At 36.1% G+C, this 26,757-nt stretch overlaps 1 protein-coding gene across 2 annotated transcripts in view; it reads left to right on the top strand.

Moving 5' to 3' along the window:
- Positions 1 to 17,756, top strand: part of LOC141514373 (uncharacterized) — a 75,534-nt gene extending 57,778 nt beyond the window's left edge. The window contains exons 1-4 of one of the 2 annotated variants that reach the window (XM_074225168.1): positions 782 to 889; positions 2,176 to 2,684; positions 2,956 to 3,097; positions 15,424 to 17,756. In XM_074225168.1, coding sequence (XP_074081269.1) covers positions 2,265 to 2,684; positions 2,956 to 3,097; positions 15,424 to 16,874 — 2,013 coding nt within the window. In that variant the 5' untranslated portion in view covers positions 782 to 889; positions 2,176 to 2,264 and the 3' untranslated portion in view covers positions 16,875 to 17,756. Of the gene's footprint in view, positions 1 to 781; positions 890 to 2,175; positions 2,685 to 2,955; positions 3,098 to 15,423 lie in introns of those variants that run through there. The other variant, XM_074225169.1, reaches the window with a different exon arrangement.
- The last annotated feature ends 9,001 nt before the right edge of the window (positions 17,757 to 26,757 follow it).

The raw sequence follows: 26,757 nt of genomic DNA, 5'->3' as shown, positions 1-26,757 counted from the left end.
AGTCCTGGAGGTAATGTGGACTAAGGAGGGTGACTCACTGTTAAGATGAGGATTGTGTAGGACACTTACAGGTGGCTGTCTTACATCCACTGAGTTTGTCTCCTTAATTAGGGAGGCCCTCATGTATTACTATGTATAGTTGTAGTTTTTTGGAAGGCAGAAGCCTACTGGAAAGTGGATTCTTGTTCTGTCTGTGGGCTCAACTCAGATTCTTCCTGGGTCCTTTTTTATATGAATTAAAACCTTTTTCTTGTCTGATACCTTTGAACTTGAGTCCTTACAACATTGGGAAATTCACAGCTTCCCTCTGAAGAAGTGAGTCCCATCAAAATATGCTGGAACCTTTAATGTCAGAAGTCTCTGAGTGTAATAAATGCCTTTTGAAACGTGTAGGAGTAGATTTGGTCAGGGCAAGCTTTCTATTACACTGCAGGTCATACTCCTTACAGCACCAAAGCCTGAAGATACTAGGTTTTCTGAGTTTGGACAGCCTCGAATGGAAAGTCTCAGTATTTCTTTCTCTCTCTCTCTCTCTCTCTCTCTCTCTCTCTCTCTCTCTCTCTCTCTCCCCCATTTTTTCGGTCGCGACAATGTGGCTATAATCCTATATATCCTCCAGTGAGGCTGCCTGACATAAGTGTTTGTTTGACCTGGTCTGGGGTTCAGTGTGAGCCGCTGTGCCCGGGGCAAAACAGAGCCGCCCGCACAGTCCGGAGAGCTCAAGCCCTCGCAGCCGCATCGGCCGAGCCCGAAGGGGGAAGCCGAACCACCGAGACGGAGGTTCCTAGAGAGTCCTAGGAGTGACGGGAGCCGCATCCCAGGCCCGGGCTTAGAGTCCAGGCCTCCGGACCGTAGAAAGAGCGGCCGTCCTTGGGCCTGCGCTGCCACGGTAAGTGGGCTGGGGGCTGAGGCAGCGGGAGCTCGGGAAGCAAGGGGGAGTCGCCACGGCTACCTCTGACCACCCCCTCGCTGACCGCCCCAGCCCTGGCCGCCGCAGGACGCCCGGAGCTCGGAGCTGGGGGACGCGAGCTGGGCTCCAGAAGCCAGCCGGGCCCGGTTCTCGGGGCTCGGCGGCGCCCCCGGCCCGCTGCGCGCTCTGAGGAATCCGCAGTGACTGCGAGGACGCGGGGACGGACGGGCTGCGCTGCCCGAGTGACGTGGCAGCCCCCTTTCCCGCGGGGGAGCCCTCAAAGCCCCCTCCCCTTTGAGGCGTCCTCACCATTCTCACCAAACAAAGCTGCAACAAACACAGCAAGCAAGACAATCCGGGAACCTCTCCTGGGAGTTAATTTCCCAGTAGAATCAGGGCTAGGCTAATGTCACGATTTTTTGCCGAATTTATTTATTTAAATAAACATACTTTTAGAATTTTTTTTTATCTAAAGTTTGACTCTCTTCTATTCTAAGCAAGACAGAGCACACAGTATCTATGATTATTGTTATTCTCCCCCCCCCCCCCCATAGTTTTGTGTTAAGATGTTCAAAACTCTTTTCCTCTTGCCTTACCCCAACTGCTCTGACTCGGATAGAGCTCTCTCTTTTTTTTTCTTTTTAGGCAATACCACTCCACCCTTGGTTTCCTATTTAGAAGTTTCAGGACAGATAAGTGGTGCAGTGACTAGAGCACTGGCCTTGGAGTCAAGAGGACATGAGTTCGAGTCCAGACTCAGACAATTGACTCTTATTAGCTGTGTGACCTCAGGCAAGTCACTTCACTCTGATTGTCTCCCATCTGGGACCATCTCCTGTCATCCTGATTCCTATCTGGCCTCTGGACCCAGATGGCTCTGGAGGAGACAGTGAGGCTGGTGACTTAGAAAAGTACCCCCTTACTCAAATCCAATTCACATGCTTGTCATGGCATCAACTCCCTGATGTTGTGATCTTCAAAAATGAAGGACATAGCATTATTTGTATGTACTTTGTATTCCACAATTATTTTGTTAGTCTCACCAAGAGATTACAAACTCCTTTGGGCAAGAACTGAGATCTGTATTTTCATTTTATTCAATTTTCTTATTCACTTGTATACAGCATAGTGGTAGAAGTATTAGGATACTTGTTAGTTGATTGATTTTGAATTGCTTTCCTTTCCTCTGAATTGCTCTGTCCTTTATATCAGTTCTAAGGCAGAGTGCTGAATCTCTTTGGTAACAATGATTTCTTGTGCTTTAGGACAACCTGTGCAAAGGATATACTTGAGTTAAATCTCCCCAAAGTGTAGAACTCAACCAAATAAGCTTTCTGAACTGTTGAAACCCAGAATGGCTACTGGATTGATGGAGGCTGTAGCTGTGGACAACCAAGGCTCACAAGAGGAACTGGGACTTTTAACAGTGAAGGTAAAGGAGGAAGATTATTCCTGGGACGAGAAATCCAGTTTAAGAGAAGACAGACCCTCTCCTCAAGAAATTTTCCGGCAGCGATTCAGACAGTTCTGCTACCAGGAGACTCCTGGACCACGTGAAGCTCTGAACCAACTACGTGATCTTTGTCATCAGTGGTTGAGGCCAAAAATGCACACAAAGGAACAAATCCTGGAGCTTCTGGTGCTGGAGCAGTTCCTAACCATCTTGCCCAAAGAGGTCCAGTCCTGGGTGAGAGAACATCATCCGCAGAATGGAGAAGAAGTGGTGACTGTATTGGAGGATTTGGAGAGAAAGCCCGATGAGCCAGGCCAGCAGGTGGGAATGTGCTAGGGGAAGAGGATGCTACATTGAGAGAGCAGGGTTGTGATCTCCAGGTCCCAGTCCAGGGAAGCAGCACAGCATTGACAGGAGCATTGAGGCTGGCTGGAGCTCTTAGTCTCTGGGTCTCTTTTCCATTTTTTCTCTCTGCCTCCTGACCTTGGAGATCAAATGGAACTCTGGGGTATTTTCCCTGTGGTGTCATCTTTGAGATGTTATTTGTAGTTCCAAGTTCCTCATGAGTACAATCATACCTGATTGTTTCCAGGTCCCAAACTATGCTTACGGACAGGAGGTTCTTTCAGAGGAGATGGCACATAAGGTACAGGAATCGTGGCATGGCCAGCTCCAGACCATGGAGGCCCAGGTCAAGTGTGAATTTCCAGAGCTTCATGTCCTTCAAGAGGGAGGTAAGTATTAGAAGTTGGAACTCTGAGATCATTCAAAATCTCTAGAAGGTGGGACCCTAAATGAGCTTATGAGGCTTCTTGGACAGCTAGGTAGTGCAGTGGATAGACTTTGGAGTCAGGAGGACGGGAGTTCTTATCCAGCCTCAGACACTTGCCACATACTAGCTGTATGACCTTGGACTTAACCCTGATTGTCTTGCATCCAGGGCCATCTCCAGTCATCCCAATTCATTTCTGACCACTGGACCAAGGTGGCTGTGGAGAAGAAAGTGAGATTGGTAACTTAGCACAGCACCTTCTCACTCAAATCCAATTCATGTGCTTGTTGTGACAGAACCTCCCTGATGTCATGGTCTTCTTCGAGAATAAAAGGCAAACATCATCATCATGAGGCTTCTCAGTTAGTTTAATGACAGGCAAAGATGAAATCATATATCTAGACATATGTAAATATAGGTCATCATATAAAGAGTCACACAAGATTTGCAATGTGTATTAATTAAAATTTTTCCCTCTTGCTTATTCCTCTGCAGAATATGACACACAGTATTGGAATGAATTCTTTGGGCATTCTCTGGATTTTTCAAATATTTATTATTTTGGTCATTTTACTTAAAAAATAACTGGAAGAAGCCTTGAGAAGAATAATAAAAATGATTAGTGAGATGGAAAAGAAATCCTTTGAAAGAATATTAAAGGAATCAATTTATTCAGCCAAGAGAAAACTAAAGAGTGAAAATTTTATTACATTTAGATTATAAAGACTTTTGGAGGAGATTACTGAGTAGTATTTTTTCTCATGATTTTAGCTATGAAGTAACTGGATACAACCATAAATATCTGAATAATTCAGAGGATGAAAAAATAATTCTTCCCAAGCCTCTGCCCTTCACATTTATTTGAATATAACTTAGCTTCTTGTTGACTTTTTATTTTACAAGAACACTACATTGCTAATTCCTATTCAATTTCTATTTCAGCATAACCCCCCAAATCATTTTATTCCTTTTACCTTTCTGCCTAACCAATCATTTCCCCATCCTTTATTTGGATTTGTTTTGAGGTTACCTTGTATTATACCTATTACATTTTATTTTGCTTTGATTGCTTTTAATAGGTCAAGACCATTTTGATTATAATTTCTTGGAAAATATTTTCAAAATCCCTTTTTTTAGCATCAACTGCATACTTAATGAGCCATACTTTGATTTTTTTCACCTATTTGAAATAGAAATATTAGATAGAATAAGGCCTAAAACTAATTTCTATTGTAAGCCATTTTTTTTTTAGTTTTTTTTTGCAAGGCAAATGGGGTTAAGTGGCTTGCCCAAGGCCACACAGCTAGGTAATTATTAAGTGTCTGAGACCAGATTTGAACCCAGGTACTCCTGACTCCAGGGCCAGTTCTTTATCCACTGCGCCACCTAGCTGCCCCTGTAATCCATTTTAAATGAAGAGGTTGCTGGGGCATATGAGGAGGCAGTAACAAATCAGTGATAAGGAACTCTGAAGAACAAGAGTAAAAGATGTCATCAAGGAATTATAGAGAAAGAAAGATGGGCTGGTCCTGTCACAAGAATGAGGGATAATAGATTGATAGCCAATATGATAGCCATATTATTATTATATTTTTGAAATGGTAGGAAAAAGTGAAAGCTGCTAGCTGTTGGATGGACCTCCAGTGCTGAACTTTTAGGAGAACATGAATAAGCATTAAAAATAAAGTTAATTTTGTTTTGAGAATTTCGTGAGGTCATTTGAGGAAAACATTCTTGAGATGCTTCAAATTCAAGGTTAAAAGTACCATCTTATACAATAAGATTTGAGAGTAATAATACTATGGATAATCATTAATTAATGAATGCTTATCGTTTTCAGCATATAGTGGAAGGAGAAGAGGGGTGGAAACAAATGAATTGGAATACAGTTCCTGTCCTTAAGGAGATGACAGGCTGATTTCAAGAGATTGGTCCAAAATATTGAAACAACCAAAGGACTAATTGACAAAGCACCAAGATTTAATTAATGTAGTATAAACTCAGAAGAAATAGTCAAGTGGTTATTGGGCAGAGAAGGCAGTGTAATCATAAACAACTTCTTAGAAGAAGTGGTTTTTAGTTCAATGTTTAAAGAATGTAAGGAATATGAAATGATGAAGAGGACTGGGTAGCTGATTCCAGGCAGTGTGCATGTAATAGGGAATAGTAATATATGACCAATCATCATTAAATATCATAAATGAGAGGAAGATGTTCCTCCTCTTTCCTAAAACTAACTCATCCACATCTCTTCTTGATCTTATCCCCTTCCTTCTAGTCCCTGATTTTGTTTTATCAGTTATCCTTTCCTGCATTTCCAATGTCTTTCCACTGATTTCTCACACCTAACAGACATTTTCAGGTTCCCCATATCAAAAATACAAACAAAAAAGATCCTCCAAAGTCTTAAATCTGCCACCTTTTGAACTACTGTTGTAGCTCTCTCATCTGCATCACCATATTTTTGGAAAAAGTGGCAAACGATTGCTACTTTTACTACCCCTTCTTAGCCTTGTACTCTTGCTTCTGGTACCACCATTCTTGAAATTGTTCAGTATGAGAAACTCACTAATGAGCTTTTCCTTATCAAAACTCTTTTTTTTCCTTGTCTTTGTTTCTTTGGCCCCTTTCTTGCATTTTATGCTGTGTACCATCTCCTACTCCTTCTGGTCACTGCCTCCTCCTTTCTTGACTTCTATGACTTTGTAGTCTCAAGTTTTTCTGGGTTTTTTTAATTGAACTTAAAAAAACACTAAATCAAAAGAGTGTTGTCATCTACCAAATAGAGCAGATAAGAAAGATAGTATATGAAGTATGTCTTTAGTAATCATAGCTTGCTTTTCAAGTGTTTATTATAAAGTCAATATGTTACTTTAAAAGCACTCTTGTTAGTTTGTTTCATTCTGAACTTCTGTTAACTTAAAAATATTTTAGTGATACTCTTTAATTTCTTTTCTTTTGGGGGGTCAATAATAGTTCCCCTTCTCTTATCAGTTCCCTCCAAATTTGAAAAAAGAAAGAAAAAATCCTTGAAACAAATGTTAAAGCAAAACAAATTGCCATATTGACCTCATTCAAAAATGTGTCTCATTTTGCATCTTGAATCCATTACTTTCCAGATAGTTGGGTAGCATGCATCATCATGTTTTCTGAATTAGTGGTTGATCATTGCATTGATCAGTTCCTAAATCTTTCAAAACTGTCTTTACATTATAGTTTTTGTATAAATTGTTTTGGTTTTTCTCACTTCCCTCTACATTAGTTTAATGCTATCTTCCTTAGCTTCTCTGAAATTCCTTTCATCACTTGTACAATAATATTCTATTTATATGCCATAATATGTTCAAATAGTCTCTAATTGATGAATATCATCTTAGTTTCCATTCCTTTACAACAACAAATAGAGCTGCTGTGAATGTTTTTGTATATCTGCGTCTTTTTGGAAAGTTCTTTTGTTGATCCCTTTGGGGGATACAGGCCTTGTAGATGTATCATCTAGTCAAAAAGATAAACATAGTTTAGTGACATTTTGGGCATAGTTCCAAATTGTTTTCTATAAAGCTTGGACCAATTCAGAGCTCTAATAATAGTGCATTAATGGGACTGCCCTTTCCATAACCTTTTTTCACAAAGGTTATTTTCCTTCCCCCCCCATCTTTGTCAATATTGATAGATGTGAAATGAACAATTTTTTCATAAAGGCATGAATAGTTTATAAATGGAAGTTTTTATTCCTTTGAGAACTTCCTCTTTATGTCTTTTGGCCATTTATTAGGACTGACTTTTATTCATAATTACAAATTTAAATTTATGTAAATTTGAATCAGTACCTTGTATACCTTTTATAAGAAATCTTTGTCAGAGAAACTTCCTGCAAAGATATTTTTGTACATTTAATGATTTCTCTTTTAACTTTTACTGTATTGATTTTGTTTGTGCAAATACTTTCCTGTTTTATGTAATCAGAATTGTCTTTTATTTTCTGAATTCCTTGTTTATGAATTCTTCCCTTATCCATCATTGTGAAAGACATTTCTATCTCTACTATTCTAATTTGTTCATAAAGCAACCATTTATATCTAAGTCATGTATCCATTTGGGATTTATCTTGGTATATGGTGTCAGAGCTCAAGCTAAATAAAGGCAGAACTTAAGCCCTATTGCTTTCTGGTTTTCTTAGCAATTTTTTTTGAATAGTATTGTTATGGTATTATAAACACTATGGTGCCATGTTCATTTGTTTCTCTTTGTTGTGTGCCTAATCTCTTCCTTTGAACAATTTGTCTATTTTTTAAACCAGTAACAAAAAGAGTTTTTACACACACACACACACACACACACACACACACACACAGGCATATAAATCTTTTTAATTTTTGCTTATTATGTGCTTTTTTCTTTTTTAAACAATTTATGTGTTTACTTTGTTATTCTGCTTTTTAGTATATTTTGAGAAAATTTCCAGGCACCATTTTCCCCACTTTTTTTCCTTCTCTATTTTCCTCTAAATTCTTAGCTTTTCATTTTTCCAGATGAATTTTTTTCTAGGTATCTAAAGTAATCTTTTTGTCAGTTTGACTGGGTTGGTACTTAATAAGTAAATTAATTTAACCAATATTCTCATTTTTGTTATATTGGCATGGTCTTTCTATGAGCAGTTATTATTTTTCTTTTTTTTTGCAAGGCAAATGGGGTTAAGTGGCCCAAGGCCACACAGCTAGGGAATTATTAAGTGTCTGAGACCAGATTTGGACTCAGGCACTCTTGACTCCAGGGCTGGTGCTCCATCCACTGCGCCAGCTAGCCGCCCCTTAGTTATTATTTTTCTAGTAAGTTAAGTCTGTTATTTTCTGTAACAAATGTTTTGAAGTTTTGTTCATATAGTTCTTATGTGCTTCTTGATGGGTGAACTTTCAAGTACTTATAAATTACTATAGTTATCTTGAATAGAATTTATTTTTCTATTTCTTCCTGCTGAATTTTTTGTAAATAAAAGCTAATGATTTTTTGTAGATTTACTTTATATCCAACTAATTTGATGAAATTACTATTTGATTTAATATTTTAATTGACAAGGGTCCTCTTAATAGAACACTTATTTTCAAAAAGGAAATCCCTCTATTTCTTGTCATTTTACTATAATTAGCTTTTCTCATACTATCAAATAATAATAATAATAATGATTTTATATGATATTTTTGCTTTTCCCTATACTTAATGGAAAGGCCTATGTATTTCTCTATTACAAATAATGTTAACCTTTGGGTTTAGATAGATATTGTTTACCTTATTAAGTTCCATTTATTCTTATGTTTATTAGTGTTTTTTTAAAATAAAATGTATATTTTGTCTGTTTCATCACTGATTACAATTATGTGATTATTACTGTTTTTAATATGATTTTTTATGGTTACCATTTTTTTCTTATATTGAACCAGTTTTGCAGTCTTCATATATGTGCACCCTGAACATAGTGTATCATTTTAAAAAATATATTGTTATAACTTATGTACAATATTTTATTGAATGGTTTTGCATCAATATTTATGAAAAATATTTACCTATGGTATACTTTTTATGACTTCTCCCCCTGTGGTTGGGTATCAAAATGACTTTTTATCAAAGAAGGAAAATTTTCTAATTTTCAACTAGTTTTTTAAAAATTAGTCTTTGTAGACTAGAATTAGTCTAGAATTAATTTTTTCATTCATCTGGACTTGTTAATTCTATTTTGGATTTCATTTATGGTTGTTCAATTTATTTTCTGAAATTGGGTTACATAAATTCTCTTCTATTAGTCTTAGTATTTTATATTTGAACATTCATCTATTTAATCAAAGTTATTGGTTTTATTAATTGCCATATACATTTTTTCATTTTTTGTTGGTTTTTTATGTCTTTTTTTTTAAACAATTTATTTTTATTTGTTTGTTTTATCATTTCTTATAGTATAATAGTATTCCATTAGATTCATCTAAAGTTAGTTGTTTAACTATTCCTTAATTGGAAGGAAGTCCATTTCCAATCTTGGGATGCCATGATTGATATTTTTGCACATTTTTTTCTTTTTGTTTTTAATCTCTTTGGAGCAGAGCAGGATCAAATTTTGGGGCATAGTTCCAAGATGCTTTGCAGAATAGCTAAACTAGTTTACAATTAGTTTACAACCTGTTTTCCCATAACCTCTCTAAACCCCACTGGATATTTTCCTCATTGGGCATCTTTGCTAGTTTCATAGGGGGTAAGATAAAACTTCAAAGTTACTTTAATTTTCATTTATTTAATTATTAGTTATTTAAAGCATTTTATATGGTTGTTGAATTTCTGATTTATTTGGAAAACTGTCTGTTTATATCCTATTTAATGGGGAATGGCATTTAGTCTTATAAATTTGAATCAATTTTCTATATATCTTATATATCAGATATTTATCAGGGAAATTTGCTACAAAATATTTTCCTGTTTGTGTAAAAATTTTAAAATTTCAATATAATAAAACTTGTCCATTTTATGTGATCCCCAGATTGCTTGTGTGATCATGAATATTTTTCCTATCCATATCTTTGAAAGTTAATTTCTTTCTTGTCCCTCTTTTTATATTTAAGTCACATATCCATTTCAATCTTATTTGGTAACTATGATGAAGTGTTGATCTAAACAGTTTCTGCCAGTACTTCAGTGAAAATAAAACAAACCAACTATTAAACTATTTATTTAACTTTTTAAAATTAGGTTTAAAAAAGTTATTAATTGTATCAGTTAAATGATTCTCTCTCCTTTTTTATTATTAACTGGAATATTATCAATAAATAGGAATATTTCCAGATACAAAAGTCAGAAAATAGGCCTGTGGATGAAACAGTGCAATTTAAATTTGTGTGTATGTGTAAACTTTAATATGATAGTAGCAGCATTGCCTTACTTATCTGTTACTTCATCCAAACTTCCTTCTGCTCTTTTGGATGCATTATTTTAATGTTTCAATTATATTCTTTTTTTCTCCTTTTTTAAAAAAATTACACATATATAATTTTTTAATTAACAAAAACTTGCCTTTTCTCCCTCCTGTCACAACCCCCCTGAAGTTGAGAATAGAAGAAAAATAAAAACCTTGTTATCAATATGTATAGTAAAGCAGAACAAATGTAACATTGGCCATGTCAAGAATAGATATTTATGTCTCATTCTGCATTCTGTATCTTTTATCTTGTTATCAGGAGATAGGTTTAGCATGTTTTATCATTATTTCTCTGGAATAATGGTTGGTGATTACACTTTCAAAGTTGATGTGTATCCTATACTGTCATTGTTTATTCTCCTGTTCTGTTTACTTCACTCAGCATCAGTTTATACAAGTCTTCTCTGAAATTATCCCTTTCATTATTTGTTATAGCACAGTAGTATTCCATCACATATTATTGTAGCTTATTCAACCATTCCCCAATTTATGGTACCTCCTCATATTCCCATTCTTTGCTACCTCAAAACAAGTTTTATATCCTTAGAGTTTGTTTTGTTTAGAACTAATCCCTTTTAAGATTTATTCTCCCTCTAATTCTCCCTTCTCTTTTTTTCTTTCTTATTTTCTTGTTGAGTGAGATGTATTTCTTTATCGTGTGTGTGTGTGTGTGTGTGTGTGTGTGTGTATGTGTGTGTATCATCTTCTTGGAACAGTTCAGATAAGAGTGAGGTTCAGGAGTCAGCTACTTACCCCTACCACTTCCTTATTTTATTTATTTGTGCAACTTCATTATGATATAATTGCCCCTAACTTTTGTTCCTCTCCTACCATCTTGCCCCCTGCCCAGAATATTCTTCTTCCCTTCTCTTTTCATTCTTCTTTTAAGATTGAGATATAACAGATCCACTCTTAAGACTTGACTACCTGTAGCCCCTCTTAGATCTTTGATGATGCAACATATGTATTATCTCATTTTAGAATATGCTTATTTAGTCCTTTATTATATCTTTCTTCATGTTTACTTTTTTATGTTTCTTTTAACTTGATTGTTTTGAACTTCAAAGTTTCTATACTCCAGTATTTTTGTCAGGAATGACTGGAAAAGCATTTCACTAAAGGTCCATTTTTTCCCCGCTGTAGGTTTACATATTTAATTGAGCTTGTCAAGTTTTTCTTGACTGCCTTTTTTGCCTTTTTGGAATATTGAATTCTAAGCTTTCCTCTGACTCATAATGGAAGCTGGTAAATTATATCTAAACCTTGGTAAAATAATTCTTTCTTTCTGGCTGCTTATGATATTTTTTCTTTGATTTGGAAACTTGGATCTTGGCTATCAAATCTCCCTTGTTTAAGTTGCCTATAGTCATACACCACTCAAGGACCTGAGAGTACCTGGTGCTTTTCATGTCTGTTTTGTATTCGAGTAATCAGGAATTTTTTTTTGTTTTTTTTAACAAGGCAATGGGGTTAAGTGGCTTGCCCAAGGCCACACAGCTAGGTAATTATTAAGTATCTGAGTCACATTTGATCTCAGGTATGCCTGACTTCAGGGCCGGTGCTCCATCCATTGTGCTACCTGGCCACCCTAGTAATCAGGAATTTAGGTCAACTGTTTTTAGTCACCAGAGTCAACCAAATCTTGAGGATAGTCTCAATACCTATCAAAGAAAAATGAGCCTAAAATGAAGAGGAAGCAATTTCTTCGCAAATGTCTTAGACTTTGTCTAGGTCTCTCCTTAGTTCATTCTCCCTTATCTCATAATTATTAGTATATTCGTAATCCCTCAGTCCTCAATATATGTGCTATATATGTATATATATATATATATATGTATACCTTTGTAGAAATATAATATGTATGTATGTATGTATTTATTTATTTATAGGAAGTCCTTCAGAAATCTCTCAACATAGAAAAGAAAAATTGAAACAGGAGCATATCAAAAACAAAATAAGATATTAGCTCTCCAAAGGAATGACTAGAGATCTATAAGAATCCCAGGGACAATTGAATCTTAGGTCTAAATTATTAACTGTAGTTGGTAGAGGATACTATGCAATTGCAGTTCATAGAGTAAAAGATGTAATTAAAAAAGGTGATCATAAGGAGCAGCACCAGAGATCTCAGTGAAGGGTAAAGCGAACATGCTGAGACTTCCTGCATAGTCATTGATCCTCATCACAGGTCAAGAATAACTGTTTATGCAATGTAAAGACTGGCAAATTGCCTTCTGTGGGGGGTGGGGGGAGGGAAGTAAGATTAGGGGAAAAATTGTAAAACTCAAAAATAAATAAAATATTTTTTTTAAAAAAAGGAATAACTGTTTATGGATACCCTTGGCCCAATTTTCCTTGACCCAGATTAAGATCTTCCTTCCCCCGCCCCCCAGGTAACTCCATGGAGAAATACAAAATCATTACTCCACAAGAGATTTCTGAAGGACTCCTTCTGTGGAGGCTAGTTAGACACTTACCTCTTTGTTGCCAGAAAGCAGCTCCCCTTTCAAAACTATCGTCCCTTGTTTTTGTAAGCCCTACTTTGGGAAGTTACAGTGACAGAAATGTGTAGGGGTCAATCAGTTGAGCATTGGGCTACCGTGGTCCTGCCTTTTTGACTGGGTTTCCATCTCCACTGGGAAACACTCTGCTCTCATTGTCACTGTCTCTGCCCATGGAATGTTTATATCCACTGCTGTGCCAGATGCTCCTAGCCAGTGATACTGGTATCTACATTGGTACCCTTAAGCCAAGATGACCAGGCTCTGTGTCTGTGATCACTTACCCTGCACAGTGCTGTTGGCATGTGTATTTTTGTCATTGCTGATGGGATGTGTGTCTCTGCTGCCTGCCTTTTCCAGGATCTCCTCTTACCCTCCTATGATTATGTAGGACAAGTGTCATGACTTATGAGTTTGATCTCTTCTGCCTGGTGCTGGGAGAGAGTGTAAGTGAGTGAGCACTAGTGCCCTGTGACTTTGGGGGCTTGCCTGCCTCACTCTGCAGAGGGTTACTGTTGGCCTGCATTGCTACTGTCTTCTTGTCCTCTTTAGGAGCTCTGTGGGTACTGCTGATGCAGAATGCTGATTCTGTTCTCCTATGCTAGGACCTGGTGATGTAGGCCAAAATATAACTGCCTGTAACTGGTCTGTTTCAGTTGATAAGATTAGGATGTACCACACAGGAAGGGTTAGGCTTTATTTTTTTTGTAGGGCAGTGGGATTAAGTGACTTGGTCAAAGTCACATACCTAGTAAATATCAAGTATTTAAGGATTTGAACTCAGGTCCTGCTGATTCTAGGGCCACTATTCTGACCACTGTGCCATCCAGCTGCCCCAGGATTTGGCATCTCTTAAAGACTCTGACCAGTTATATAAGGGCTTTGGTTGGGGAACAGAAGTTTTGAAATTCTCCTTATTGCCAGTAAGTCCTCACTATGGGAATTAGTCATAAGCCCAAACAAACTATAACTAAGGATACCTCTTTTTGAGGTAGCAAAGAATGGGAATCTGAGGAGGTACCCATAAGTTGGGGAATGGTTGAATGAGCTATGGTATATAAATGTGATGGAATACTATTGTTCTATAGAAATGATGAAAGAGAAGTTTCAGAGAAGACTTGCATAAATTGATGCAGAGTGAAATGAACAGAAATAAGAGAAAAATATTGATAATATAGTAAACAAACATCTTTGAAAGTATTTTTTTAAGGTTTTTTGCAAGGCAATGGGGTTAAGTGGCTTGCCCAAGGCCACACAGCTAGGTAATTATTAAGTGTCTGAGACCAGATTTGAACCCAGGTACTCCTGACTCCAGGGCTGGTGCTTTATCCACTGCACCACCTAGCCGCCCTCTAGCTTTAAAAGTATTAAGAATTCTGATCTGTGTCATAGACATTCTCAGTTTCATGGATAATCATCTTTTTATGTTTTGCAATATATAAGAAATTATTCATTTTACTTGGTGTTTATTATTGAAAAAATCAAGCCAGAAAAATAAAAAAAAATGTGCTTCAATCTGCACTCAGACTCCCAACAGTTATTTCTCTGGAGTTAGATAGCATTTTTCCATCATGATTCCTTTGAAATTGTCTTGAATCATTGTAATGCTAAGTCATTCACAGTTGCATAATTTCCATTATACAGAATTACTGTACCTCTGTACAATGTTCTGGAAGCATTCTGCTCATCATTTCTTATGGTCTAATAGCTCTCTATGTATTTGAGAAAATGAGGCTTTTATTGGAAGGAAGCAATTTCTTCCCTAAATGTCTTATAAGACTTTGTCTAGCTCTTTCCTTATTTCATTCTCCCTTATCTCATAATTATTAGTTTATTTGTCATCCTTCAACCCTCAATATTAAATTGTAAGTTTCTTGAGAGACAGGGACTTACCTTTGTATTCCTATCATTTAGCACAGTTCTTTGCATACTTCCACACTGTGGAAGCAGAAAAACTCCACAGATTCTCTTTTTTTATAAATATTAAGAAAGCATTTTTAAATTATCCTATTCTAAAGCCTTTGGCCAAATTTGAAATCAAAAACCTTATCAGTTTTAACTATCAATAAAGAAACAAAAGTCCTGCTCTCTTCTCTCTGATCAGCCCTCTAACTCCCCTCTTGAGATAATTAAGAGTGATAACTAGATAAAATTCTAATTTTAATATTACTTTTTCTCTATACCCTGATAGGATTAGGCTAACTCTCCACCTAAAACAAGAAAGAAATTTCTTTGATTACTTAAATTAACATAAGTTAGGATGGTACCTATAAGCTCAAAAAAGAATATCCTTGGATGGAAAGGTCAAAAGAGGGATTGCATAGTTTTAGGAAAATGATTTTTCCAAGGGTATGACAGAAATTAAATATATCCTGTTTGATGAATATGAAATATTTGCTTTGGGGAATCATTAGGCAAAAAAGACATAAAAATAATTTTTTTATTTAACAGCAGTCAGGACTACCCAATTGAATTTGTTTGAACTCTAGTTGATTTCTTTCCTCATATTTTAATATCATTTTCAATCATATATAAGCTTAGAACATGCTTATGTATCTTGGACCATTTTATTTTATCTACTGATGGTTCAATTATTTTTGATTAGTTTCTATGTCTAAGTCTCTCTGCTAAGTGTTTGGGGAATAGTGATATGTGTAAGGGCATTAGCCCTTAAATCTCATAGGAGAAATAAGACACAAATAGCTATAATATAAAGTGGTATATCCTCAGTGCCATAAGAGTGTGTAAGGTACAGTAAATAAATTCAGAAAAAAGGAGACCCCCATTTTCAGCATAGAAGAATCATAATTTATGTTATATTTTTTTCAGTCAATGACATCAAGTTCAAGTTAATTCCTGAGCAGAAATATTCAGAAGAAATGGAACCACAAAGGAAAATATCTGACAGAATTAACTGTGAAATTTCCCAGGTCCTACACTGTGGCAAAATCTGTGGGCATGATGAAAAGTTAAAAACCCAGCAGGGAAACTCTATAAGAGAGAGACGACATAAATGTGATGAGTGTGGGAAAAGCTTCACTCAAAGTTCAGATCTTATTAGACATTGGCGAGTCCACACCGGAGAGAAACCCTATGAATGTAATCAATGTGGGAAAGCTTTTAGCCAGAGCACAGGTCTTATTCTTCATCAGAGAATTCATAGTGGGGAGAAACCTTACAAATGTAATGAGTGTGGGAAAGCCTTTAGCCACAATTCACACCTTATTAGACATTGGAGAATACATAGTGGGGAGAAACCCTATGAATGTAATGAATGTGGGAAAGCCTTCAGTAAGAGGTCAGGTCTTACTGAACATCAAAGGATCCACAGTGGAGAGAGACCCTTCAAGTGCAAAGCATGTGGGAAAGCTTTCAGTAGGAAATGTGACCTTGCTGAACATCAGATGATACATTCAGGAGAGAAAGCCTATCGATGTGATGAGTGTGGAAAGGCCTTCTTTCACAAATCAAGTCTTATTCGACATCAGAGGATCCACACTGGGGAAAAACCTTATAAATGTGATGAGTGTGGAAAAGCTTTTAGAGAAACTTCAGTTCTTATTGAACACCAGAGAATTCACACTGGTGAAAAACCATATAAATGTAACCATTGTGGGAAAGCTTTTAGAAAGAAGTCACGCCTTATTGGACATCAGAGAAGTCACACTGGAGTAAGACCATATAAATGTAAAGAATGTGGGAAAGCTTTCAGTGGCAATGCTGGCCTTATTGAACATCATAGAATCCACACTGGGGAGAAACCATATAAGTGTGGTAAATGTGGGAAAGACTTTAGAAAAAGGTCTGGTCTTATGGAACATCAGAGAATTCATACCGGAGTGAGACCCTATAAATGTAAAGAATGTGGGAAAGCTTTCCGTGGTAACACTGTCCTTACTGAACATCAGAGAATCCACACTGGTGAAAAACCTCACAAATGTATTAAGTGTGGAAAAGCCTTCATAAAAAAGTCAGGTCTCACTGAACACCAGAGAAGTCACACTGGAGAAAGACCCTACAAATGTAAAGAATGTGGGAAAGGTTTTAGTGGGAGTACAGGACTTATCCAACATCAGAGGATCCATACTGGGGAGAAAGCATTTCAGTGTGATGTGTGTAGCAAAGAATTTATTTGGAGATCAAGCCTTATTCAACATCAGAGAATCCACACTGGAGAGAAACCTTTTCAGTGTGATATGTGTGGTAAAGAGTTTCTTTGGAGGTCAAGCCTTATTCAACATCAGAGAATCCACAATGTAGAAAAACCTATTTCCATATAGAATAAATTCTTTCAGTAAACTATTAATTATTAATCAAGAATTATTCATATCAGAAACCACATATATAAAAATAGAATAAAGATCATTAGGACTCAATTTTGAAAGATTCAGACCAAGAAATTGTTCATTATTCATAAAGAATTTTCATAGGGTGAACATAAAGGAAACACCATATTAAATGGAAGAAAGAATTCATTACCCCAAGAAAATTATATATGGTAGAATTTAGATGAATTTAGTAGTATGATAGAACAAGAAATGCTTAGAGATCTAATCTTGCCTTTCTTCACAGAGTCTCACATATTAGTGTCGATCAGAGATAGAATACAAGACTGAACTTGTCTGTATAGTTTTAATGTTTAAAGTAATGTAACTAATTACTTGGGACAAAGTAAAATAAACATGAACTTACACAATAAACCTTACAACATTTATATTTTTAAACAATATGTATTGTGTTCTCATTTTACTACAATCAGTTTTTTACATGATATGGCATTTGTGTTACAAATTTTTGATACATATTCTTCAATTAATCATCATAAAACTATACTTTTATCACCCTGGATATTAAATATACCTCTGATGACCAACCTGTTTTTCCAAGTCTAACTTTGATGAGAGCCCGTAGATTTTCAATGGGAGTTAAAGCAAAAGATTTTCCCAGTCCAATGAAGCATTTTTATTTCCATCTCTTGGATAAATTTCTCATTCTTTTGTTAAGATGGGGTGTGTGTGTGTATAATAATATGGCATAGTATGAGGTCATTTTGCAGTACTCAGTCTTCATTCAGGAAATCTGTTAATATGGAACAAATTTGCTTAATAGTATATTAATATGTTTTTCAGAGTTCATTATTTCTCCAATGGAGATGAGTTTTAGGCTCACTGGAAGTAAAAAAAAAGTCCCCCAAAGACTTTTTGGAGTGGATGTTTCACAAGCTGATGATGATGCTCAGATCTTAAAAGCTCATCTGGACTTCTGACAAAGGTTTCAGATGAAAAAAGTAAATTTTATCAGTACAAATTATCTTTTTTCAATCTTTTGTATTTCAATCTTTGTACTGTATGGCATTCATTATTTTTTCATATATTTAGCAGCTTTCGAAAGAACAAACAACCAACCAAACCAGTCTTGTTCTTATTTCAAGCCTGAAGATCAAAGATTCAGACTCCCTTTGGAAGTTTGGTGAAACCTACAGACCACTTCTCAGAATTATGATTTTAAATGATAAAATAAAATACATAGAATTACAAAGGAAACCAATTTTGTTGAAATGCAATTATAAAAATATTTTTAAAAAACACAAGTTAACCCCATTTTAAGAACCCGTTGTTAAAGGAATCAACCATTCTTCCACTATCAGATTCTTCTGAAGGTCTTTGGTAGTTTCTGAGAATTATATTTAGGGAGTATAGGAGGATTATTAAGTATAAAATTATTCTTAAGTATAGGAGGCTACATGTTAGGGTTATTGGTCTTTTCATTTTCAGTTCAAATGTGATCTAGGCACTTAATACTTAAGAGCCAAATTGATCGAACAATCTAGCTTATTTCCATAAAACTATAGGAAAACTTATAGATGAATGAAACCGTGATTAGAAGTCCCAAAAGAGGGGTATCTAGGTGGTACAGTGGATAGAGCACTGACTGGAGTCAGGAGAACCTGAGTTCAAATGCGGCCTCAGACACTCAACCCTATTGCCTTGAAAAAACAAAAACAAAAACAAAACCTTAAAAAAAGGAAGTCCTGAGAGGTTTACTGAAATGATTTGCCATATCTAACCTCAAGAGTTACCACCAAGAACAACTGAGGGATGATCTTGCTTCTAACAAGTATGGCGAGAGCAGATATTTGTCTTTTGTGCTGTGACTAAATAATTACTTTCAATGCTCAAAGTAGAGGTTGATTTCCCTCCTAAAGATGATGCAAAAATACTAAAGGAATGAATTCCTATATTCTAAATTATTAGGGAAAATTAAAGTGGAAGGGCTCCTAGATAAAAATAAAGAAGACCAAGGATTGAAGAAATCCTAACCTATTTTAGAATGTGATATAGAAAGAACAACTGAATACTTGGAAGTAAGCACTAGCAACCTTCTACTGACTGGGGACCTAGATGCTTATTTTTTAAATAGATTTTTATTTTTTACACTGCTTACATTTCCCCTTTATAGCTCTGCCTTTCCTCTTTGTCCCAGAAAGCCCATCCTTATGACAAAAAACTCAAGAAAACCAATCAACACACCAAACAACAACAAAACCCTAACATGCAACCCTATTACACACCTGTGGGACCCTCACTTCTCCAGAGGAAAGTATCTTCTCATATCTATGTTTTTACAAGAAGGGGTTATTTGAGTATGTTGACAGTAAGGATAGGACAATTGTTCATTTCAATGAAATGATAACATTGTCAATAAGAAGGCCCAAGTGTTCAACACTTATTTTGTTTTTGATTTCTCCTCTAAGGAGAAGGAATGATCTTTATACTGTGAAGGTTAAAATAAAAATGGCTAGCAGAATGTGGCAGCTCATTTTAAGTGAGATAATAAGATAGCACTTTTATTTCCCTCCATCAGTTTAAACCATCAGTTCCAGAGTACCATATCCTAGGTTACTGGCAGATGTCCCTGTGAATTCATATATGGAGAACTGAGAGGTGTTAAAAATATGAAATAAACTATAGGCTAGTAAGCTTCCTCTTGTATGATTTTACAACATATTATTAAATATTTATAAGCTCCATTAAAGTTCTTTAATTAGGTCTACCATTGCATGGAAGTTGTCCTGCTATTTTTGAAGACTATCCCAGCTAAGGTCAGAGAGGCTTATCACTAGTTTCGACTGTGGTGATAAATCTTTTTAGCTGTAACAACAAATTCATAAAGGCATTCTAAGATTGTGGTTTGTGATACTGAAGGAAGTTTATTGATAAAATCGCAGACCCTTGAAATATTGATAGGGCATTGGACTAGAAGCACTTAAAAAGAAGCAATGATCACTAAAAGCTAGCATAGATTCATAGGCAATAGGATATGCAAGACTAAATTAATTTTTTTGTCAGTGTTATGAGATCAGCAAATTTGGGGAATGCTAATGGTATACTTAAATTTCAGCAAAGCATTCTATAATCTTCCGTGCTTCTGGAAAACTTGTGTCAATTGACTTCTCTATTAATCACCCTGTCTTTGTGTCCCCACCCCCATGCTCTTCCCCTATCTACCTTGCCCCCGTCTTATTAAAGTTTTGAGATTAAAGGTATAATAAGCATGTCTACATTCATAATTATACCATCGAATGAGATTTATTAATGGTATAGTTAGCTAAGCAAGGATAGTAAAACTGATAGTTACTGATAGTTAGCTGATAGCATACATCACTAAATAGGGCTATGCCAACTTCTGGATTTTCTAGCTGGGTACATCTTCCAGAATGTGCCAACTGGGAAAGCTTTTCAGGAAAAGTGTCCCTTCCCCAGATGAGACTGCAAAGTCTGCTTTCCCAGTATGGACTTAAATATGTTTATTTTAAATAAAGAAGGCATTAAGCCAACTACTTGCACAACTATTACAGGTGGTGTTTGTCTTCCTTTAGGGTCAGTCTAATCTATAGGGGAGAAACATCTGTGCTTGGCTCCACGTTGGGTGAATATTCCCAAAAGTGATAGATAAACAAGGTATGTCCTTGAGAAGTGGGCCAAGCCTCTCAGGGAGAAGACAATATCTTGTGGATGAGGTCCATGCAAGTTTAAAGTCTCCTGAACAGGAAAGGTTTTTCTATAATTGTAATTAAACCTTCAGCTCCCCCCAATATGTGTTCAATTCTCTATTAGAATGTAAGTTCCTTAAAGGTAGAAATTTTTTAACTTTTGTATTTATATTTTCAGAGCTTAGTGCAGTGTCTAGAGTCTAGTATTTAATAAGCACTTTCCATTCATTTGTCAAATGAGACAATATTTTTTAAGGGCTTAGCAACAATGCCTAACACATAATAGGTATGTATAAATGTTCATGTCTTTTCCTCCTCTTCCCTCATTTCAACTAGAGCATGAGCTTCTTTCTTTTTTTTTTTTGCAAGGTAATGGGGTTAAAGTGACTTGCCCAAGGTCACCCAGCTATGTAAAAAGTATCTGAGGCTGGATTTGAGCTCAGGTCCTCCTGACTCCAGGGCTAGTGCTCTGGCCACCATGCCACCTAGCTGCCCCTGAATGTAAGCTTCTTAATATAGAGACTGTTTCTTTTACTTTCCATATTTTAAAATTTTATTTTGTTAAATTAATGAGCTTTTTCTTTCAGTTTTTAAAATTTCTCCTTTTGATTCTCAATTTTTCAATTAATGTTCAATGTTTATTCCTTTTTTTTGTATTTTTCTTTTTCTTTTTTGCAAGGCAATGGGGTTAAGTGACTTGCCCATGGTTACAGAGTTAGGTAATTATTTAGTGTCTAAGTCCAGATTTGAATTTAGGTCTTCTTGACTCCAGGACTGGGTTAGTTTCTATATCTATAGCATCTACTATAGGAGTTAAAAAAAATATTACAGTCATTGTCCTCCACAAGCTATTATTTCTCTAATGAGAGACTCTAATGAGTGGGGTATCATACATGAAATGATTAATACAAAACAGTTTGTAAACTTGAGGTTTTCCCAGGATTCCTAGAAAGGCATGTGTGAGCTGGTTTAGGTTAAATGAAGGCAAGGATTGAATCATCTTTAAATCTTTTTATTTCCAATAGCTAGTACAGTAAATTGACTATAAATTGCTATTAAAATGAAGTAATACATCTTAAAAAAACCCAAATAGTTTGTAATTAAATTCTGTAAGAGTTCAGAAAATGGAGTGATCCATAATAGATTCATGCAAATTAATTGTGTTGCTATAATGGGTTAATTAATGTACATTTGGTAAGTGCCTATTATATAGAAGAGAATACAAAAAAAGGCAAAAGACAGCCCCTGTCCTCAAGGAGCTTAGAATAGAATGAAGGCAACAACATGAAAACATATATATATATATATATATATATATATATATATATATATATATATATATATTAAGCATTAATAGGATCTTTATAAATAAATATGATAAATAGAAAATAATTATCAGGGAAGGCATTAGAATTAAGTGGGATTGGAAAATGCCCATAGGTGAGAGATGGAGCCAGGAGGCTAGTGTCACCAGGTCAAAGATAGTGTGGCAAGGAGAAAGGTGTAAAAAGACTGAAAAAGTGGGAAGGGGCTAGATTATGAAGGGCTTTGTATTTAGTCTTGGAGGCAACAGGAAATTACTATAGTTTATTGAGAGAGGGAAAGAAAGAGAGAGAGAAGGGGAGGCGGAGGGAGAGGGGGAGGGGGGAGGAGGGGGGAGGGAGAGGGAGAGATTATTGATTGAACCTGCCTTTTTAGGAAAGTCACTTTAGTGGCTGATTGGAGTTGGGAAGTTGGATTGGAGTAGGGAGAAACTTGAGGCATGCTGACCCATCAGCAGGCTTTTGCATTGATGAGGACCTGCACTAGAGTGATGGCAGTATAAGAGATGGTATAAAGGTAAAATCAACAGACATTGGCAAAAAATTGGGAATGGAGCGTGAGAAATGATGAGAAATCCAGAATGATAGCTCAGTTGTGAATCTGAGGGATGGGAGGATGGTTGTTACCTTCTATAGTAATAGGGAAGATAGGAAGGGGGATGTTTGAAGGGGAAAGATAATGCATTTAAAATTTTTAAATTTATTTTTTATCATTATACATGACTTATTTACTTTCATCCATATGCACATGTATATTTTTAAATTACAAAATTTTCTACCATCCTCCATTCCTTCCCCCCCTTCAGCAGTGAATAATCAGGTTAGCATTGTACATACATATTTTGATAAATGTGTTTACAGATTAGTTATTTTTGGTATGAGGAATTAGGATAAAGGGGAAAAGATGCATAAGAGATAACTTTTATAAAGTGTACATCAGATTCAGATGGGTTGTTTCTGTGTGTGTTTGTTTTGTTTTGTTTTTCTTCCTCTGGATGGGGATAATAGTCCATAGCAGGTCTAATACGGTTGTCCTAGGTCATTGAACTACTGAGAGGAACTGCTTTCATCAAGGTTGTTCATCTCATAATGTTGTTGTTGATGTGTACATTGTTCTCTAGGTTCTACTCCCTTTGCTAAGCATCAAGGCCCATAAGTCATTCCATGCTTCTCTAGAGTCTGACCATTTATGGTTTCTTATAGATCAATAGTATTCCATAGTATTAGTGTACCAGGATTAGCCATTCCCCAATTGATGGGCATCCCCTCAACTTCCAATTCTTTGTCACTACAAAAAAAAGAGCTGCTATGAATATTCTGGAATATGTAGGATTTTTGCCTTTTTTATGATTTCTTCTGGATATAGATCTAGAACTGGAAGTGCTGGGTCAAAGGGCATAAACAGTTTTATTGCTCTTTGGGCATAGTTCCATATTGCTCTCCAGAATGGTTGGATTCATTCACAACTCCACCAGCAATGCATCAATGTCCTAGTCCTCCCACATCCTCTCCAACATTGATCACCTTCCCTTTTTCTCACCTTGGCTAATCTGATAGGTGTGAGATGATACCTCATTGATGTTTTAATTTGCATTTCTCTAATCAATAAAGATTTGGAGCATTTTTTCATATGGTTATATATAGCTTCAATTTCTTCATTTGAAAACTGTCTGCTCATATCCTTTGACTATTAAGATAATGAGTTCTTATGATTATCTAGTAGACACCTAGTTTGAGATATCTGAAAGGCAGTTGGAGATTGTGAGATTGGTAGTCATCAGAGAGATTAGGGTTAGGTAGGTAGATTTGAGAATCAACAGTGTAGAAATGGTAAGGAAATAACATAAAATCACCAAATGAAGTCATATGGAGAGAGAAGAGGGCCCAGGACAGAATGCTGAGGAACACATATGGTTGGAGGACATAATCTGGAGGATCATTTAGCAAAGAAGACAGAAGGAGTATTTAGGTAAGTAGAAGAACCAGGAAAGAAAGCCTAGGAAGGAGTGATCAACAGTGTCAAAGGCTACAGAAATTTCAAGAAGAAAGCCTGAGAAAAATTCATTAAAATTGGCCCATAAGAGGTACTTAGTAATACTGGAAAGAGTAGTTTTGGTAGAAAGATAAAATCAGAAGCTGGATTACAAGAATTATTCTGTAAAATTACAAAAGATTATATAAGAAGAAAGTGAGAAGAGAGAAAGTTAAGGTGCCTATTTTAGAAGGCCTTTTAAAAGGAGTTTAGCTACAAAGGGTAGAAGAGATATAGGATGATAATGGGGATGGAAGGATCAAAAGAATATTTATCTATTCATTTATTTGTTTACTTATCATTCATTCATTCATTCATCAAATGAGCCTGTAGATAGGCAGCAAAAAGAGGAGAGAGCAAATCAGAATATTATATTTGCTGGGGCAAGGGAAAAACAGAGTTTATTACTTCCCTCATGTAGAAAGCCCTTTTACAATAATCCAGATAGTCATATAATCTCTACTTGCACATTTTCAGTGACAAAGAATTGACTTATCTGTAAAACAGCAGCAGTTTCCATTAGTGGACCACTCTAATTATTATGAATTTTCATCTTGAAATGGAATAGTCCTGTGATTTATGATATCAATTGAATAAAAATCAGAAGACTTCAGTTGAAGTCTGAGCTCTGTTCCTTTCCACTTGGGTCCTTTTCACTTGTCTAAGTCTGGATAAGCTCCTTAACCTCTCTGATCCTCAGTTTTCTCCCTTGACTTTAATGCAGTTAAAAATGCTGTTTGTATCCATTATCATAGATAAAAGAAGAACCGGACAAGCACGGTGGTCATCATTGGGTTATTTATTATCATTACATATCTTTGGCCTACAACATAACCAAAAAAATATTTTTGAATGCCTCGATGTAAAATTATAGTCTAATTCTAATTGGTCTAAATGGAGACAGTAGGATTACTGAACTTGGAGTCGAGGAGATCTGAGTTCAAATTCAGCCTCAGATGCTTTTTAGCAAAGTAACCCTGAGCAAGTCACTTGATTTGTGTCACACTTAACATTGTGGTTAACCACACTGTCTGCCTTGGTTTCCTTTTATGTCTTAATGTGGCTAATGATAGTAACTACTTCCCAGGGTTGTTGTGAGAATCAAATGAGATAATATTTTAAAGTGCTTTGCAGGACTTAAAGTACTATATAAATGCTAACTTCCCATATTATTAATAATTTCCCACTGCAGATGAAGGAATTGAAGCCCAGAGGATTTAAGGAACTTGTCCAAACTGTCACAGTTTACTAGTGATTGTCCATTGTTGTTTCCACTATTTTTAGTCATTCTGATAATGTAATTCATTTTTATAAAACACACACTTTTATTCTTATCAAACTTTAGGTGTTATCAAAATTGATAGTGGTGGGAAAAGCCCTGAAATCAAATTTTCTGGGCCCAGGTTCTACAGGAAGCTTTTTCCCATCCCTCCTTAATCTTAGTGCCTTCTCTCTGTGATAATTTTGAATTTATCCTAATTCTGTATATAGGTATATATGTGTGTATATTTGTAATGTATGTATCTCTTTATCTTGTTTGTAAATAGCCATTTAAAGGTTGCTTTTTCCCCATTAGACTGTGAGCTTCTTAATAGCAGAGACTGGTTTTTTGCCTTTCTTTGTAATTCTGGCAGTGATTGGAATATGATAGGTTTTTTAAAAAAATTTAAAATTTATTTTAAGGTAAATTTATTTTAAGTGACTTGCCCAAGGTCACACAGCTAGACCATTATTAAGCATCTGAATCCAAATTTGAACTCAGGTCCTCCTGACTCCAGGGCCAATGCCTCTATCTACTATACCACCTAGCTGCCCCTATAATAGGTTCTTATCTCTTTCATGTAGTGAAAATATTTTTTGTTTTTGTCCCAGGGCTGAACATTTTGTGCCAAATTTGGGTCAAAATACAAATCAATTATAGCTGCAGTTTATGTTAGTCTCTTCTTAATTACACTACAAATGAACCTAAAACAACTTAAAAACCAATAAAACTTGCAGAAAACGTATTTTTTCAACAAAACATGCTGCGGCATTCTATCTAGACTACTTGTTGGAACAACACAGATTAGTCTTCCTCCCATATGGACAGCCGTTCTCCAGGTTAATTCCTTCAATTCTTACATTACTTTATCCAGGACCATATTATCATGATGACATCACTCAGAAGAAATAGTTCCTATCGTCACAAGTTCCCTTCATTTTCCTGTGGATCCTGGTATAGAATCTTATCCAAGCAGTACATTTTGGCATTTTGGAAAAATTGTCACTGATTACAGTGGAAAAATGCATGTGTGTATGTATGTTTGTCTGTGCCTCTGTCTGTGTCTGTGCCTCTGGGTGTCTGTCTGTCTGCATCTATGTATGTGTGTGTGTGTGTCTCTGTATGTATCAGTCTGTGTGTGTGTGTGTATGTGGTCTGTTTTTCTGTGTGTGTGTGTCTGTATGTGTTGGTGTGTGTGTGTGTGTGTGTGTGTGTGTGTGTGTGTGTGTGTGTGTGCTGTGCACCCCTGCCCTGTAACCCACAAAAAAAAAATAATGCCACTCCAACTTGGATGCCTACTATAGAGGGAAGATCACTGTGCTAAAAGAATGCAGTTCCTTGGGGAAAATTCCCAGTTTTAGATGAACTTCAATGCCCGGCCTTTAGAAAACGCGTGGAAATCTGAATCTGTAACTTGTCAGGGCGCGTGCATGGTGTGAATTTATGGCTAAAAGCACTTTCTAAACGTGGTTTTATTATTCAATGACAGTCACCCCCTTCGTTGGGGGGGCAAACGCAGGCGGGAGTCGGCCCTGGTGAGACGCCCGCTACGCGT

The sequence above is a fragment of the Macrotis lagotis genome, chromosome 2, assembly GCF_037893015.1.
Source record: "Macrotis lagotis isolate mMagLag1 chromosome 2, bilby.v1.9.chrom.fasta, whole genome shotgun sequence".
NCBI lineage: Eukaryota > Metazoa > Chordata > Mammalia > Peramelemorphia > Peramelidae > Macrotis > Macrotis lagotis.
The sequence above is the reverse complement of the archived record's forward strand: the minus strand, read 5'-3'. Positions and strand labels throughout refer to the sequence as shown.